Raw genomic sequence first — 20,094 nt, forward strand, 5'->3', positions numbered from 1 at the left:
TCATTCCCTTCATCTCCAGGCACCGGGAGTCATTCTGAGCCCTTAAATGGCCCCAAGACCAATTCAATATTGTGCTTGCCCATCACAAAGAGCATTCCCCTGCAGAGCGAAATGTTCACATGAGATTGGTGATTTAATTTGCTACATAACAAATAAACCAAAAGAAAATTAGGACCCAATCCATTACGTTAGAGGATATAAATGAACCATTATGTTTGTGTCTTTTTCAATGTACTGACTGGGAACCCGGCCTCTTTTAATATACAGAGCTTGTATCTGCTACTGATGAGAAGGGAATATTTGACAATCCATTCAGCTTGGTACATAGTATTACAATGAGCCAAAAGTCGGAACAGTTTAACCAGGGGCGGCCGTGGCTGAGGGGTAGAGTGGTCGTCCTCCAACCTGAAGGTCGGCAGTTCGATCCCCAGTCTGACCCATCTACATGCCGAAGTGTGCATGGGCAAGATGCTGAACCCTGAATGGCCCCCCATAGAATAACAAAGTGCTGTGAATAGATGCACTGTATGAATGTGTGTGTGAATGGGTGAATGTTAAACTGTACTGTAAAGCACTTTGAGTGGTCATCAAGACTAGAAAAGCGCTATATAAATACAAAACCATTTACGATTTAACTCAAGTGAATATATCTTGGAGCATTTCGTGACTACCCTCTCTCACAAAAGCCAACATTGCTCGGTTCAATACACTTTGGTTTTTTACTACTCCATGCTTGCAAACTTTAGATCTGGCTTATGCTGTGTAACTGGGCGATGATTAAACTCACTGACTTTATAACGACTATATGCTTGTAATACCTTTATAACACTACGTCTTCATATTAATTATGCGGTGATTGTTAGTAAATATCCACTTTGGCTGTTAGTCTGCAAAGTTAGCTTTTTCTAAGCAGTTTCCTTTTTTTCCCAATACTATAAAGGAAAAAAACAACAGATTAGGGATAGGGATCCACAGCATTCAGCCTGAGGTGCTGTGGATCTAAAGTGACAGGAGCTCACTACAGTTATTTTAACATGAGGAGGTAAAGGTCAGCACCTGCCTAAAACTTACACGGCCACTATGAATGTTTCTATATGAATTTTCCCCCCCAAAATTTAAAGGGAATTTGTAAGTTTCAATGGTTATTTTTGATGCTTGACATTAATGAAGCTTGATGTGTTGCCAACTGTGAACCAGATCCCAAATGGATATAGCAACATAGGGGCGAAACCCTCCTAACGACACAGGTCATGCAGGAAGTTGTTACTTGTTTTTCTGTCTTTTCAAGGCTAACCCAAAAACTACAATAGGTTCAGTATGTGGAGCAAAGTGTGTCTACACATTAGAAATTTTAAAATCAGAGACCTTTAGAATAAAGTTTTGCCAAAATATAGAATTCTAACCCAACCAAACAATAGGTTGCTTTTAATGCTACCGGATGGCCGCTGTAGGAGGGTGTAGAGATGGTTTTCCGGAAATTTGTATTTCTTTTATCGCCACATTACTTATGTTTAAATCAGGTAAACAACCTAATAACGTTTCTCCTTATTAACAAAAAAATAAGTGAGACTCACCCTTAAGTGAAATGGTTTGAGCAGGTCAGAGAAATGGTTGGACTGTGCAGTGTGATGACCATGGCCACAGTTTCCACCCTTAATGGGAAGTTCCTCAGCGTTCAGCAGGGAATGGTGAAGAGGGTCCACACCGCTGACAGGTTCCAGGTAGTAGGTGTAGCTTGAATTCAAGGATATCAGGCCTCTGTGTTAAGAAAGGAGACAAAAAGGAACGTTAGTGAGGTATGTTGTGTTTTTTCTGTTGTTTAATTAAGTCTGAAACTTTGGTCACTGGTTTTCTTCAATTGAATTGGACTCTGCTGCTACGCTGTTTACCCCTGAAACTCCTAAAGTGTTTTGTGGACTCAAACACTTCATCCTACTCATCTACACAGTGCTGAGTAGTTAATTTGTGAATTGTTTGAGTGAATTATCCCTTTAAGTAAGGCTGTCAAACTTACATATCAGTGAACAATAAAAAAGCTAAATCAGTTTCATTTTCTTAAAAACCTTCATTATGAAATCAGTGCAAAAAAAAACTGAACCTGGTTGATCATGAATGAATATGATCTTCCTTGGACTGAGAGCAGCAGCAGTTCTTTACTTGCTGCAGCACAGTTACTGCAGGTGACTTAGTTTCTGAAAGACGCCGCGGGTTCACTTCTCACCCGGCCCTTTGCTGCGAGTCTTGCCCCATTCTCTCTCCCCATTTAACACTAACTGTCCTGTCAATAAAGGTTAATCCCCAAACTAAATACCATTAAATAAATGGTAAAATGTTGGAAAATGACTCAATTACACTTACTTTGATTTAATTTCCTTTAAATTCAGATTGTGGACATGATTACTTTCATTGCATCGCTCCATTTTTATAATTTCTCTGTTCATCAAGCTGCTCTATGCTGAACTTTCTTTGTCATGATTATTCTCTCATTTTTGGTATTTTTTATATTTTACCCTGAAGTGTGGTTTCATAGTAAGGCCAAGTTCTCCACTAAAACAATTTAAAAAAAAAGATCTGATGCAGCTCCTGAGTTGTGAATAAAAATTGTCTATGATATGAGATAGTGTAAAATGATCTGCTGTTTGATAGATGAATATTTATTCCTCATCTACAGCAGCTGGTGGTGCTATGAGAACAGCTAGCACTAGAACTTGTGTGTGAAGAAACAGGTGGCGCTGGGATAAGGCAGTTGTGAGGTCATCTCATTCATAACAAACTGTGGCTACTTTGTCGCAGTTGCTTTGCAGAAGCAACTGCAGGTTTAACGTTGTTTAACAAGGTTTTAAAATCCAAATCATAATGTATTCAAATGCTCACACATTTTATCGACCTAATGTGACCTCTCCTGTATTTGTTTGGTCAGCTGCTGTAGCTCTGCCTTGAAATTGTATCCCTCCACAAAGGCACGGCAAAGTAAAGCCCCACTGCAGGATGCAGCAGTGAATTTTCAACAACCACCACTGTAACACCCAGGGAGATGAAGATTACGGCTCATCACTCTTCCAATGGTTTCCCTCTCCCCTACTGAAGCCCCCGATGGACTGTGTCCTGTGCTTTTTTCTAACGTCACGTAGCCCGACAAGTTCAAGTTTATATTTTACTTTGTAAAAGGTTTTCTATTCTGTGAGTCTTTGTTCCTTGACAAAATTCGAAGAATTTCTTCCTGCTACCTCGAACTGCCCATCAACAGTCTACAGACCAGACGGCCCTTTCTTCTAAAAACTAAAACATTGGCTTTAAATAATGAGTAGTGAGTTAGCCATTTTGTCATGCAGTCTGACTGTTTAGTGAGATTTGTTATATATTATTCAGTGGATTCATTGTATACCACAATTCAGCTTTGAAAATACCCTCACGCACTGTGCTGTGGTTTAAAAGGACAACTACAAAAACAAAGGCTAATAAGCCCTATACCCCAAATGTTGCTTGTAGAATTATGACTGTTAAACAGTTTTAATAGAGAAGTCTGTTGATCATAATATTTTTCTACGCCATTCTGTGAGCAGCAGGGAACATGCAAAGAGGGAACCTGGCTGACAAGTTGGGAGGTGAGCCGCTTGTTGCCTGCACCTTTTCATCCAACAACTCATTTGAGCTGCCACTGACTGTGGAGCCCAGCACATATCAAACTGATCTGCTGTCGGAAAATGCTTTATACAACTGTTTTGTCCACACACACAAAAAAAGGATAAGTGCTAGACACATTTGATTACTTGTGACCGCTTAGTATTAAAAGCCACCGCAACTCGACAGACTTTTATTAATTGAAAAATGTCCACTTCAAAAAGTCAGTATGCTTAAAATAAAGTGCTTGTTGAAAAAAGCTGCTCCTCGCTAATACTTTGAATTGTTGAAAGGGATTTTTTGAACTTTTCAAAAATAGAGAATTCGACATTCACAGGTAGACAAGGTTTCAGCTTCTCCCTCAAACGCTTTCTCCTTTTTTCACAACTGCTGAGTGCGTCATCAGTAATAGCTTCTAATTTTGATCAAATCCGACCACTTCCTTCCACAGCAGGATTTTCGCTCTTTGGATATTTGGAAGTGGCAAAAAACTCAATCTACTGCTAGATGTGGTCAGGTGACACACTGAGGTCAGATCACACTGGTGACACAATCGAAGTCTCCAAGCTAACACGTGGTAAAAGGCACTGCCAGATGTGTCTGATGAAAAAAGATCATGCAGGGCTGCAAAAATACAGAACAAATAAAATATGTACAACAAGGAAGGGGCTTTGCAGTCAAAGTACCAACAGGATGGATGAATAAAAGTAACTGATATAAAGGTTGGTTGTATATTTAACTGTTTCAATTCAAAAATAATTACGAGCCAAAAAAAATTATAAATTGGTTCTGTAAGTGATATCTCCAATCGATTCTAGAGATAGATAGATAGTTAGATAGATTGACAGACAGACAGACGGATAGACGGATAGACAGATAGACAGATAGACAGATAGACAGATAGACAGATAGATAGATAGATAGATAGATAGATAGATAGATAGATAGATAGATGGATGGATGGATGGATGGATAACTAGGACACATAATGTTTCAGTGGAGCTGTGGGCCACAACTTGAGCCTTGTGTTTAGTCTTCAGTATATTTGTTTACATGTTGGTAAATCACCACTTTGAGATAGTTGTATTAGCTGTTAGCACTTCCTGTTCCTGTTATTATTAGTCTGACATGGAGGAAAACATAGCAAGTTAAGTCCTCTGGAAAGCTCTACAGGTTATGAGGGTAGACTTTTATTTCTATGATTTACAAGCACGAGTTTAAGGGATTGTGGATTTTTATTCACGATGGACGTCAAAGGTAATTATATCCCCAGGAGGAGTAAATCACAAGGGGTTTAAAAATATGTCTATCGTGTCTGTGTCTTCATATTTGATTGAGGTACAATTTCAAAGACTCCAATGTTTGATGCTTATAGCTGCAATCTGCTGCTCAAACTGCTGGCAGAGTTAATAAACGGCCAAATCATTGGGTCAAACGACAGCGACAAGCTTCCTGTTATTATAGACGGCTGGTGTGTGTCAGTCTTTCACCTCACACAGTATATTGACCTCACATTTCTCCCTGGGGGCAAATCATTCAACTGTCCCACGCCCCCCAGTTTAAAATCTCTGAGGTAAAGTAGTCACAGGTCAAATGTTAGTGCTTGGTGGAAATGGGGTCAAGTTAATAAGATCTCTTTTATGCTTAAAAAGGGAACCGGAAAAAACTTGATCCCTGCAAGAGAGCGGAAGAATAATAAGGAGACAATGGTTCAGTCATTAAGTGGAAGTTGAGTCCTTAATGCATGCTCCCAGTAAAAAGCCATGATGATGGAGAGTGGAGCCAGAAGACTCTCTGTCCCAGACAACACCGAACAGTAAAAAGGCAATTTAAAGCACAGAGTCATTCTGCAGCAGTGACAGTCAGACTGTCTGGCTGAGTGTGTGTGAGACTGAGGAGGAGACGGAGCCTCTAGTGTCGTCCAGACAGACTCTCAGACGAGTTCTTTTACTGACAAACAGGGACGTGCACGGACATTCTGAGGAGCTGCTTCTTCAACCCGAATGAAGCTACGTTATATATATGTTTGTTTTTTCACTTCCTACAAAAAACGTGCCTTCAAGGGAACTGTATCATTGTTGTAAGCATGTGTCTCGTCTTTTCCCCAATGTTGCTACATGACCCCACACATGCACCTATGTGATGTGTCTCCTGATGCTCAGCATGTTCTCCCTCACTCTCTGGTCTTGAGCCTTGTAATTGCTTGGAAATGGTTGTACTTGTATTTAAAAGAGCAAGTGTCTGATTCATGATTTCAATTCTGAATGACGGACTGAATTGTCACCTTATATCTCTCATTGCAAAAAACTAACTGAACATAACGTAGCCAAATCAATTTTTAAGGACACAGAGAAACAGTGCTTTAATTCAATGGATCCTGGGAATAGTTTTCTAATACTGAAAGATAACAAAATATCATGTGGAAAGTCATTTCTGGCCTCATCACCCTCAGTTAAGTGAACTGCACTTTCTAACACTGTCTTGAGCATTTTGGGGTTAACTACCCAACAGAGCTAAGAGCTATTAAGATTATTATGTTAAACTGATTCCCAACACCATACACATATATTATATAGAGTGTATTTGCTTGAATTATTCATTAGAAGTACTTCAAAAAAGGCTTGTGAGAAAACAGGCCTGTATCACATTAAGGGTGTTTACTGTTTTCAGATATAGTTCTCTTTAAATGAACTGAACTCAGTCCTCTTAAAGTGGACCAGAATTGACATCGTCCATAAGGTTTTTACCTTCCACGCAGACAGTCACAACACTAGTGGCATGCCATGCAGTTCTCTGTCTGTCTCGTTCTATCTCTCACCTGAGAACTTCTGTGTCACTCTTTAATATGTGTGCAAATGCACATGCACCACCTTTTATTACCATATATTACATATTCTGTGGAAACACTGCAAAGACAACAAATTCCTGGATCTGCCCGTTGGTTTCGATTAACTCCGAATTAATAGGATTTCTCTTCCCACACCCCTCCACAAGATGTCATGGCAATGGGCTCGGTAGGTTTTGACTATCCAACAAACATAACAGTGGAGATAACATAACATCTTTGACATTTCCATCATAATGCTTAATTTGCTGCTTGTCTAGCTCCTTCTGCCTCTTCCGAAGTCTTCTTGTCACAATACAAATACTGTACAATAATGACCAACACGTACGCTACTGTGTTGCCCAAACAGCAAATGTCAGCACGAAATGTCAAATATCTGTTTGAGTTAATTTATGAAGTGTTCCATTTAAAACTGTTCTCACTGAGCGCTGACAAATTTCAGTACACATTGGTTGCGATCCTTTAACATTCATTATATTGAAGAATGAGTGTATACCTATCAGAATACTTGTTAAAGACTTATCTTCTTCACTTAAGTCAAGTTTAAGATTGATATCTACCTCAACAATTGTAATTGTTACAACTTAAACATCTTACGATTCTTATGATGATCCCGCAATAAACAGGGAAGCTCCTGAAACCCCCCCTCACTTGTCAGCTGATACTTATACATCATCGGGATGTCATGTAACATCACGATGCCCATATCGAAATAATGGAAGAGAACCTGTGGTGGCCTTCAGTTGTCAAAAAATCTCAAACTCTTAGTTTGTCCAGTCTGGGATACTGAAAAAAACATGGCAGCCTCCGTAGAGAGGACTCGCTCCTGGTGTTAATATAAAGTATTTAAATATAAAGGGCCCATTCTAGGGTAAACAAAACAACAATACACACAATTGAGATGAAAGGCATGAACGAAAACATCACTAGAACCAATCCCTTTGACCTAACTCTTACACACTGGACCTTTAAAGAGACAGGAGCTAAAACCAAGTTTTTCAGACAGAAGATTTAAAGAGAGGAGCTGCAGCAATGGGCAGTACGAGGACAGTGATGCATTACTGAACATTAGATTAAGTATCCCTCTCAAATAATAACAGTAATTAAAATGATGGAACATGACTATGAACATATTACCTCTCCTATAAAACCTTTTAGAAAGGACATTCTTATAATGACTTCATAAATATTTAATCACATTTCAAATTGCAATAAGCAATTATAAGGATGTCTTTTATCAACTTTTGTGTTCAAGTTACAAAATAAAAAGTCTTAAGAGTCCTGGAGGCAAACAAATTCGAAGAAATACATCTATGCGGCTCCATCCTGACCTTGAACAGTAATGAGTTATTCAGGCCCTGCTTGCTGTGGTTCGACATGCATTTGAAGTTTGTTTAAAAGCGATTTCATCTTATATGTGAGCACTTTGTCAGAGTTGCTATTTATTTCGAAGCAAACACAATAGGTACAAAGAGAAAGAAATTGGTTTTCGGGAAAGGAGTGCTGCTGGTTATTCTGCTCATCCACCCGACAGGACCATCCGCCCAGCTGAGCTCTGAGCCATGCGTTGTGAGAAAACAGTGATTTTTTTTCCTTTTTTTCATGGAACTTCTTAAATAATTACGCTGTCCGTATATGTCGAAGGCTGTCAAACAATATACCCTATGAAATTCAACCTGAGTCAATACAAATCAACTCATTAGGTTGCAGGAAAGGTTGCCAGCAGTTAAAACAAGAGCTGGGAGCTGCAGCGTAGGGTTCAAATGAAAACACGCAGGACTACTGAAGGGCTCTGGACTAGAAAAGAAATGGTCTTTGTAATGTTGGAACCGAACATAATATTTAGATCACAAACTCCCTAACTGTGGCAGTAGGTGCCACCAGTAATTACAAAAACGGCATAACAAAAAACACACGCAAACCCACATAGGAAAGAGTCCAATAAATAGTCTCATCTGTTGTTAAAATGCAAAAAACTGTTTATGCTGTACACTGTATATATACTGTAAGCAATGAGAAGTCAGTGCTGTTTTTTTTAAAGATGGCCTATGCAAAATGTATCATCATGGCTTCCATGAGTGTGCAGGGATTTTGATTCGGAATTCAAAATTTAATGATTTTATCAATTTATACTTTTGAATTACTGACTGTCCCAGTATTTCTTTCAATCCATTTAAAGAAGATATGTAAATGGCAGTTTGGGCAGAAATAAGAGAATCTGTTGATCTTTACAAATTGAGAGTCGAACAATGTCAAAGCAGTAAGCCCTGGAAAATGAATGTTTAAATGGAACATAATTAAATCTTGACCATAAAATCAAAGGTCAGAAGGATTTATAGATCTGTTGACTCGAGACAGCCTTACTTCCAGAATAACCAACATCCCAGCTCTGGTTCCCTGCTCAATCTCACCGTCTTCTGTCATCTTTCTGCTTATTTTATATGTTTCCTGCCTCTTCTGACATTATTATTTTATGTTCCGGGTGCCATTAGTCTACCTCCTAAAGTAACAGTGATAATTTACAGTTGAGGCTTTTGTCCAGGAGCGATTTATACCGCGGGATAATAACAGAGTAAGCTTTGATTCTATGATCATCAAAAGTGAGGAGGAATGCAAATGTCTGTTAGCATTTTTAAAACGACAAGACATTAATCATTTATCACACATTGAAGCAGGAGAGGAGAGACAGAAAAGCAAGAGTGACGGGGAACTGTTCAAAGTGAGAAGGACAACAAGACGTCATTCCATGTTACATAAACACACACACTTTAGTCATTTGATATGTTTTCAAAGGAATGTAGGATTCATCAATATAAAGCTGAATATCATACACGAGCACTGTTTTCCTGTGGCGCACTGCTGTAAACAGTTGGAGGATTGTAAAGGGGCAGGTTGTGTGCATTCAACATTCGGATGACTCTGGTGAATGACTGGACATCTAGAGAGCATTTACATTCTGCACGGCTTGCACATCTCTATTCCCCCCCACGTCTGCTCTGTTCTCATCAAAGCTGCTGTCAACGAGCGGGGCCTGGCTACCTTCCCAGAGAAGGATGGAGGGACTGACGGGCGCGGATGGACGTGTCACCACTGAACCAGCTGCTATCAGATAGAAAAAATATCAAGATTCTCTCACAACTTGATTCGAAAAATTCCCTGAAACTCCCAATTGTTCACATCTACTGAAAGGGCATTTGGATTCAGTTATGCTAAAAGCCCCACTGAGCTGTAACTTAGTGCCTCTTTTATCCGATCAAATTCATGAATATATTTTTGGGGGACACACATCATAAGGATATGCAGCATCTCTGCCAGGAGGAAGCTTCAATCTGAGGTTTTTAATGTGCAGGCCGCTCCACATTTAAATCTGTCTGAGGATGGGAACATATACAACTTTAAAACTCCTGCCTTGATCCCTAGAGAGGATCAAATTAGTTTCTACAAGTCAATCTGAAGAAGAATGAAAAGATTAAAAGGCATTCAAACTGTGGAATTAGACTTTTATTTCTATTTCTTTTATTTCATGTTACCACTCAGGGACCATGTTTCTGCAGATCTAGAAGCCAGGTGAGCCAGGTAGCAATTACAAGCTACTGGTCTAACCCCAACAACTCAAGGCCTTTACACAGCAGTAGTGTGAAATCTAAGAAATACAAAATAACTGTGAATCTTTTGCAATCAAAATAGTGGTTAACATTTTAACCATATTTACCAAAACATTTGATAATGTAGAGAAAGAGAAGCCGAAGATCGACTGCGACCCTGATTATGACTTAAGCTATTTTCAGAGGATCTCTGCAGAACTGGGTCCAGGCTTACTGTGCAGTTTGCCTTTTGCACATGATATAATCAGGACAGTCTTTGCTCAGACACGTTTCATAACAAAAGATTATCCACAGGATTCAGGTAAGGGGCGGTGTTAGAGCCACAGCTGAGGAGCCAGAGGACCATACCACTCCTGCCCCAATCTATTTGAGGTAAGTTACGCACCCTAAACTACTACAGAGAACGATGAGAGGCTGATGCTTTTATTCACAGTGCGGAAGATCAGGAAAACCTCTTACTGCAAAAACAACAATGTTACTTTTTCCGCTGTGAAACATAAAATAATGCACGAATCAATCATCCAGAAAAACGACCCCGGAGTGTAATGACCTTAAGACTATCGCAGCAAAATGCACATGTGGGTGTTTTATTAATTATGAACTCAACTTTTCATTAGTGGGAAGGAGCCTGTCACATTGTTTATGCAATAACAGAGTAAAATGAGCTTCCCCTGACAGCAGTGATAGAACAACCGTCAAGTAAAATATGCAGACCAGTCATTCAAGGTTCAGTAGGCCTTTAAGATATCTGATGTAGTTGTTATTAAAACCCAGTCATTATCCATATCCCAACCTGTATACTATTCATATACAGCACAAACCCATGTTCCTGGGAATACTACTGTGGTCCATGTTTTCAGAGTGTAAGCATATTATTCATTGAAATATTAAAGGTAGCATATGTAGATTTGGAGAAAGTGCACCTTTATTTGACAGGGCTACAAGATGCAGGAGCCCTACATCTACCTTTTTAACTGTTCTTCAGCAGAGCATATCCTCAAACAGATCGGTAATTAATTACACAACCAGGAAGTTTAAGTTATCGGGCCCCAGGACCGCTGCCGTCTATGCCCAGTTGGTAAATCCAGCCTTGATTAATATTGGCTTCTTACTTAGTGGCTTTCACAAACTGTATCCTGTAGTAATATACTTTCTGCTGATCTCTGTAGTCAGCCCAGTTATTAAAAATCACATTGAGTATATACTGCCCATGGTTCTGCATCCGTGATGTTACCAGAGATGGAGAGTTTTTACCTCAGTATGGATTCTCTCAGTGAAGATGGCAATTCATGGTTACTACCCATGTTTGTTTTAGTACAAGACAGCCGTTGTTCATTACTTACCAGCGGCTCAGTGTGTTGTCTCATGTATTAACTCAGTCCTAAGGTTTTACGCTTCTTCCTGACTGTCAAAACTAAGAAAAATCTGCCTGTTGGAGGGAACTATCACTTTGTGTCAGCGGGTAAGTAACCTCCACTCCAAGCAAGAATAAACACATAATTTAATAATAAAACATTTAAAAGAAAATGGGTGATTTCTCATCTCCAGCTTTGTCCCTCCTTTACCCAATCGTTGTTATTGACATAATGCTTTGTAATCTGAGATAGGCTGTGCTATTTTTGTAAAACAGAAATCAAAACCTTTGTTTCCATTGTTATGCAACAGCAAATCACTTTTGGACAGATCGAGCATATTGCGTATGATCCCCTCCACTCTTCAATCTGAGTTGACATATATTTTAGCAGACTAATGTTATATCTTTCATTTGAAAAGGTTGCATTGTCTGCTGATAAATTGCTGAATTAACACTCAAGAATAAGACAGGTTTCCATGTCTATTGGTAGCTGGTGCAACTGGTGTTGCTGCATTTCTAATAAACTTGAACCCATGATTGCATTGAATGGTTATAGTATGAATATAATGAGTCCATTCATACGCAGGACCGTCCACAATAGCAAGGCAATGGCCACAATAACAGTGCAACAATGTGAATGACCTTAAAGAACTAAATCCAGTTGATATCCTTCTGTAATTTGTCTCAGTCAAATCAGAATAGTTTTAGCAAAACTGGAAAATTGACCAGAAAATAACCACCTTGAGATCCAACACCTCCAACAACCAGTACAGCTGCAGTTTACATCCAAGTCTGTCCAGATTTTATCATATTAAGTGAATTCTCGAGTTATGGCCAAAAACATGTGCGGGGAGGTCATGGATAGTGGTGCTGGACCATGATCGAGGTGGCAGCTGATAGCGTCAGTGGATCATAATGCTGGACTGGGGATAATGGGGGCATCTGATTGTGGTGGTGGATCCTGATCGTGGTGGCATCTGATCTTGGACTAGTATTTTCAACAAGACTGCATGATATACAATACGTCTACTTACATACTCTACCATTACTGACAATAACTCCTTAATTAATTTACCTTCCATTATGTTACATCTGTTTCTTCTAATCAATGCTGTAAATACTGTTATATTTCTGATGTTCTCCATTACACGTGGCATCTATTGCACTTTTGTCTGTCCTGTGAGAGGGATCCCTCACATGTGGCTCTCTGAGGTTTCTACCTTCTTTTTACCCTGTTAAAATGGTGTTTTGCTAGTATATCCTTATTCTTGCTGAGGGTTAAGGGCAGAGGATGTCACACCTTGTTAAGCCCCATGATATCAATTGTGATTTGGGAATATAGGTAAAATGTAATGTAATTGATAAAACCAACTTGTGATCTGTTAATCCTAGAGACGAAGTCAACCTTTGTGGCAATTTTGAAGAAAGTTCCTTTGATATAGCATTCACAAGAATGAGAGCGAAGTGTACTTATGAATGGACGGACAGAGAGATGACCTGACCACGTGATGCACCAAGCAGAATAAGAATAAAAACAGTGTAAGTGCAACAGAACTGAAGGTGGAACTGTGGACTGTACCTGACTCCTGAGCATGTGCTGAGAGCTACCCAGGAATCTGGATGTCCTCTTACATGACCGTGGTAGAAGCAGTGATCCTGAAAGAGAAAAGAATTGACATCAATCTTTAATAAAGCCATTACAATAATGTCAATGCAACCAACTATGAATCATCTGCAACGACCCGTAGACGAGTCAAATGCTCCATTCTCATCAGTACAGGTGCTGGTAAACAATACTGCCAACTGTACATGGACGAGGACGGGGCATCAATAAATAAATGAAAAGAATATCGGTGTTCAAATGAAGGCTGGAGGATCCTGATGACAATTTGACATGAATCATCAAACTCGCACAAATTAACTTGAAGTGCACTGTGGAGACTTGTTATTGTCGATAGCCGCTGCCTCAATATATCAGTATGGAAATGGAACACAACACACTGCTTTCTATGTGAGAGATTATTATTATTTCCCTCTTACATACATAGAGTACAATATACAGTAATTTGTTGTACTAACCACAGAAACAATTGTGCAGCTATCAGTATTAACAAGACATATTTGTATCCAACACTCTGAGAAAGACTGTGTTAAACGTTCCTGTTGAATTAGTGTAATACACTAACATAAGGTTGAGGTCTTCCAACATTATAAATCCTAAGGGAACTATAGGGTACCTGCTTTCTCTTAGCTAAGCTTACTATTAGATGTATAGCCTGTTTACAAAATAACACTGTTGCTATGGTGAAGAAAAGTCTCTGGTATCGCTTTGTTAAATAGTTCACTAGCTGGACGTAGCAACAGTGGACAAAAAATAGGTCTCAGTTCAGGATTCTACCTCATTCAAAGGATGTAGTCTACACGGCCAACGCTGAATCAAAATGAGATAGTCAGGTCTACAGAGTATTCCCGTGTTCGGCTTCACAAGCTTGACCCGGCCTAACAACTGTCCCCTAGCTGCAAAGCTCCAGTTGTGACCACAAAGTTTTAATGTCCCCTCGTTTTATAACATGTCTGAATCGAGTTGAAGCATGATACTCAAGTATCGGACATCCCATCGCTTTCCGGTACCATTAACGCTTTAAAAAGCAGTCTGCACAGTGAACTCTGGGATAGGTGGCCCAAGAAGGCTCCACCGGCTGTTTGAGCCCTCTTTGGGACAATGTAGTGTGTCAAAATTGATCTGAGAATGCGGCCTCCGAAGGACGCAGCTCCTGAGTTGAGACACAGCTACAGAGTGCTGGGCAGTGGGATATGGTTACGTATAGAGTAAGTATAATAAAAACATCTATTTTTTTTATAAAGTGCTCAGTTGTTTATCTATATGTGTCACAAATCACTTCACGAAAACGTTTTTCTTTTTCCCACCATATGTGACAAACTGGGAATCTGAATGATTTCAACACCAACAAACATGAAGGAGAGTTATTGGGATTCTGAACAGGAGAGTGACTCCGACCAGCCAAGACAAGACCAGGAGCTTTTACATAAGAGAGGGACTGCTTGTGTCTCCTCCATAAGACAGAAGTAGTCCCCAAGATTTAGTATGTAAGTCACATGGAACAGGAAACTCCTGTGTGTAATAAGGATGAAGGCTGGTGCCCATATCAAAACCCCATTAACCTTTTCGACCTCCTATGAAAGAATCAGGTCAAACTCAAAGAGAGAATCTGAGTCACTAAAGGGCAGTCGAGTGATCAAAGTAAACCCCAGGCTCAGAGATGGAAGGAGATAACAGCTGCTGTTGCAACCGATCTGCAAAGATAAGCCCTCCGTGTACAAAGCTGAGAACAGGACAATATGTAATATTACCTGGATATGATATGACCTCTATTAGGATATGAGGGTTTGGCCTTACGGATTGGTCTAAGACTATTTTTCAGGAAATACAAACAATCAGTCACATTGAACTTTAAGAAAATGTGACAATAACAGTACTTCAGCATCAATAAGTACAGGCTGCACATAACCACAAATTATCCACTGCCCAACTATCTAAACCCGAGAAGGAATAGAAATGCACTGGCGGCTTCAGTGGTTTATTAATTTGTTAATTATGGATATAATCTATTTGTCTTCATGGATGTATTTGCGTATATAAAAGGTTAGAATATTTTTTAACAACGATGGAGGATTGCGACATTTAAATGTCATAATTTTTACAATGAGAATCATGGACAAGAAAGCAATGTTTAGATTTGTCAGTGTATGTATCAAAAATAGCACCTGGATTTGTAAACTGGAGCTGTAAGCAAAAAACAGAGGAATGAGCGGTTGTACCGTCACTCTCATAATGAACTATGATGAGTACACTTTCATGGGAAAAAAGCTAAGTAAACAACAGATAGAAGAGTTCTTTTTTTTAAGACCAGACCACAAAAATATATCTTTTATAAAAATAGACATAGGAGATACCCTCAATTGAAACCTTGTGCAAAGGTATCACACCTTTCATGGATTCTAAAAGCAGCTTTCAGTGGAGCCCAAAGGCTTCCTGTTACAGCTGAAAAGGGATTTGTCACCACAAGGTTTAAATGATGCCCGCATGTCGATTTCTGACAATTCAAAAGTCTCTGTCAGCTCATCAGAGCGTGAAATGAGCTCTTTCATTTGAACGGCGGCAGCAGGAGAAGTGAGAGCTCTGTTTGAGCCAACATACAAATCAGCTGTCAGCGGGAGCGCTCCTCGCCAGCTCCCACCGGTTAATCTCGTTACATGTACAGGATGTGATGTGGACACGGCCCAAGGGATTGGCCCGCTAGGAGTTGTTTCAGGTGTGTGGGGAATAAACTGCCATCTGTAAGAGCCCACTGTGCAGAAAAACCATGGTCATGTGCACAGACAGTTCTACTGCGTGACCAGAGTAGATATATCACATTTGCAGGAGTTAATTTAACTCGGGAGGGTGTAAAGCTTTTGGGGCTCTCTTTTAACAATCCGAGCACATGTTCTAAAGCACGTGGAGCAAGTGAATTAAGCGTCTGAATCCCCTGAAATTATCCGGAGGGGCTATATGTGAGAATGCAAATGTGCAAGTCAGTTGCTTTCTCTTGCCAACCCCCCCCCCGGTGAAAACTCTGGATAAGGTCCAAGTTAGCCCAAAACAGGAAGCGATTATCCAATGGATTCCCCGTGAGGAAAAGACTCTTGTTTCTCTGAATGAAAAAGATGTGACAAACAAACGGAAGCTGCGAAAAAAGTTGATGAGAGATTCTAGAGCTTTTGGTGAATAAAGGCCGACACCACTGTAAACAAAACCTGTGATCTCTAAGGCAGAATTTAGACGCTTGTTGTGCCATCCGTCACCTGAACACTTCAGAGATCTCTTTACTGTGAATCTATCTGACTGAAGAATCTCCTGCTGCTTTCCTCAGATGATAAAGACAAACTCCAGAAAAAGTCCAGACCCCATTATGGGGACATCTTCCGGATTTCATGTCTGAAAGTGTCTTTAATTAATAATGGGTGTGTTTTGGGTGCAGCACTTGATGCCGCTTTGTGTCGGCTGCAAAATACTGAAAAGGCAATTATTGTTTGGAAGGCATCAGCAAGAATGCTGTTGTTTCATTTGCAAAAGAGAGAGAGCGAGAGCATCCTCCCATTCTCTGCATTACTCACTCCTGAATTCAACTTGCCAAGTGTGAACACCGAAGAACTCACGTACTCATTACTCTGCAGGTCCATTGTCCAGTACACAAAAGAAAGTTGGCTTTTTGGAAGTGAAAAGGCAGAACGAAAACCCAAACCAGTTCCAGGCCAGAACCAAATGCAAGGGATTAGTAGTTTAAGTAGGCAGCTATTTCACTTTCAAAGATTCTCTGCAGCCATCCCTGGAAATGGATTGTCTACGTCCAGTGTCTGCATAGAAATGTAGCCAAATGCCAAAGGTTTAAAAAAAAAAAAATCAAATAGGAATTAGCCGGATTAGAAAAAGAATTTGAACAAATGTCTTTAACCGTTGTGGGATAAAAGTCTACTGAAGCATGTTTGATAAAGTCTCTACCTTTGGCACTTGGACAGCTCTTGATACAATTGCAGAGAAAATGAATGAAAGGCACTCTTCGATCTGTAAGAATTCATAACAAAAAAAAACTAAATGTACTCCAAGATCCTGACTCCTCCTCTTGAAATAGACAGACCATATAGACAGTGAATATAACACATTGTAAATGAAGTGCTTCTTTAATAAGATACAAGTGAACTTTTGAAAGGGCGCCACAGAAGAGCCACTTCCGCGCTAATATATGTTTGTATTCTGATGAAAGGAGAGGAAATATGTTCTGCCTCACCCGAAACATCAGAGCAAACCCTCGTTTTATCCTCTCTAATCTGGACAAGGCACTTGAGGTGAGACGGTCAGGCTCTACAAATCTCTCTGCAAGCAAGAGCTCAACCCAAGAATGTTTGCATCATGCAAACTGATTCAGGCAAGTGTTGCAACACGGGCACGTGTTTCAGAAAAGTGTTCTTTCTTTCTGCGGACATCTCTTCAGCCCTTCTCCCTGCATTGTGTTCAGCCCTTTGTTTCATTCTCATCTGAGCTTGGCCCATCACGTACGCTTTGTGTGAGTAATGCCTACTTTCCATCAACAGCAGTGGCAAAAAAAACCTCAAAAAAACATACAGTTAACAGTGATACAGATCCAGTTATAGCAGAACTTGACATTATTTCTGACTATCTATGACTACACTACATTCCTTGATGCCCGCAATAGTGTAAGACTTTATTTCTATGGCCTTCTTAATTAACTCACAGAAATATGAAGCCATATTTATGAAGCAAATGAGACTAAGCCTGGATGTCACTGGCTCTTTTATGAATGTAAATAAGCTACAAATTATTTAATGAGAAACCATGATTCCAGAGCTCTTTGAAGATCCTGCCCTGTTGTGGGGAGACAGGATAAGGAAATGCTGTAAGCTGCCAAACTCCCCCAAAACGAAGTACAAAGTTTTTTTTTATAACTGTGTGTTTTTAATCAGCAGAAGCCATTAAGACACAGGCACAGTTGGTTTTAGAGGCACACTGATACACCATGTCGGCTGCTATAAGCTGATCACATCAAAAAATGTAATACAGAAATGGACAAGATGTGTTCCTGGTCATTTAGAGACAACAAATGCACCATCTCATCATAAGTTTGAGTGTAAAGACGACACAAAAATTGATCCACGGAGCCTCTCACGCTAGATCTGTAATAAGTCAAGTGTAAACAGAACACTGAGACGTTTCATCAATGCAGCTTTCAGATACTATCCCCAAAATGTCTGGTTTGATAAAATACATACTATCACTGAGTGAGGCTAGCAAACAATCACATTATTTTCAACCTCTTAATCGAGTTGGGCTTGAGAGCTGGTGTTATTACCATTGTGCCCAGGTTTGACTACCCGCCCTGTCACCCCTTTAAGAAGGGAAAGATATTCAGCCTCAGACTTAACTGATGGGACAGGCCGGCTGGGTGTGGGGAGGAGTGTTTACACAGTGAGTCAAGTCAGTCTTGGGCATACATCTGTGTTCCTAGCACTATAGGGGTGGCCCTGCCCTTGCAATTCAAACAATAAAGGGAATTGCACATCGCTCCATTCAAGGAGCCATGATTCCCACCAGTACTGTCACCTTAGAATTAGTTAACATTGAACACAATTCCTATCTTACAGGTGGGGTAAGCAATTCTGGGGTATGACTTCTGAAATTTTAACTCAAATCACAAACATACACACCTCTCCATTCCCTGCTCCCCCAGGAGCTCCGCCCTCCACAACCATTCACATGCATTAGGTGTATTCCACATTCTGTGGCTCTGCGCAACGCCCACCTAATGTGATGCATGCTGGTTGAAAATCCCTGGGATGCCCCGCTGTGTTCCCACATCAGATTCTTCTGGACTCCCGCAGGCTTATATACAAGGGGGCCAGGCGGAGAAAGTGAGCCGATAATCTGGTGGCTCTCACTCCGACATTTGCGTTCACACATGCACCCTATGATTGGGTGTTGAGCTATCTGGACAGAGAACCTAAGACAGCAATGTAGGTGGATGGTAGTTGGTGTCTTAAACCACCTCCGCTGTTAAAGAAGAAGCCTCTAGGGTGAGCGGTCAAACGTCTTCAAGAAGTCGAGTTGCATCCATACACTTATACAACTTCTGAAGACGCTACGACCTGGATGACTGAGAATCCTCACAGATATGTTCCAACACAGCTTTGTATTTAGGTATGACTATTAAAGGGTGTTTGCAATGTGGCATACCCAATAAACTCTGGCAGAGCCACTGGCAGCAGAATAAAATGACTGGAAGTATCATTGTACCATTGCCTGGGCTCCATTAAAACTGCTCAGCACATGAGGACATTGTTGTAATAGTCTTGTAAAACCTTATTTACATAAATGCTCCAGGAGCTGATGTAGCTGTACAAATTTAAATCTATCTTTCCTACATGTCTCCTATCAAGCAACTCGTAAATCCAGGCAACTGGAAAACTTCTCTGACATCCGGACTCCAGCGTTAAAGCTATAAACATGAGTCAGTAAAGATGTGTCCTTTAGGTCGGTCCCTAAACTTGCACCGTTGTGTTTTAGAATGCTACACAGTGACTAACAGTGTGTCATGTTTATAGGGAGTGGCAGGAACAACCGAGTATTGTAGTTAAACATACCCATGCCCTTAACCCCTTTCTAGTGAGTGGGTATTTTAATTTTACATTTGTGACGGTAGCATGAGATGAAACCACAGTGATAGGGGAAGGTGCAGCCTTTGCTTCAGCACTGAGTGGAGTTATGTATCCACCACCTTCTTATTCATTCTGACAGACAAAAACCTTTTACAAAAGAAGAGGAATTATATTCCTACAAGTATTTAAAAAATACTTTAGGGATTCCTTATAACATTAGTGTATATATGGCTTCTTGTGAGTGCTACTAAAACGCAGTGGAGCAGAAAGTATTCAGATATAAGTGAAAGCTCATAATACAGAAAGAAAAAAGCATTTTATTAGGGTATTTTAAAATATTAATTTTTATGGATTATTATTTATGGAACATTGACGTGTACGTTGCATTTAACGGTGGTTAAAAAGTTGTTTGTGGTTTAACTAATATAACTTAAATA

General features: G+C 40.0%; 1 protein-coding gene across 1 annotated transcript in view; it reads right to left on the minus strand.

The window, feature by feature from the left end:
* The window catches only part of adam19a (ADAM metallopeptidase domain 19a), a 195,901-nt gene that overhangs the window by 52,999 nt on the left and 122,808 nt on the right, over positions 1-20,094 (minus strand). Inside the window, exons 5-6 of the mRNA XM_053416049.1 lie at positions 13,005-13,081; positions 1,575-1,758 (exon numbers count right to left, since the gene is read on the minus strand). Of these exons, the coding sequence (XP_053272024.1) occupies positions 1,575-1,758; positions 13,005-13,081 (261 nt within the window). The remainder of the gene's footprint in view (positions 1-1,574; positions 1,759-13,004; positions 13,082-20,094) is intronic.

The sequence above is a fragment of the Pleuronectes platessa genome, chromosome 23, assembly GCF_947347685.1.
Source record: "Pleuronectes platessa chromosome 23, fPlePla1.1, whole genome shotgun sequence".
NCBI lineage: Eukaryota > Metazoa > Chordata > Actinopteri > Pleuronectiformes > Pleuronectidae > Pleuronectes > Pleuronectes platessa.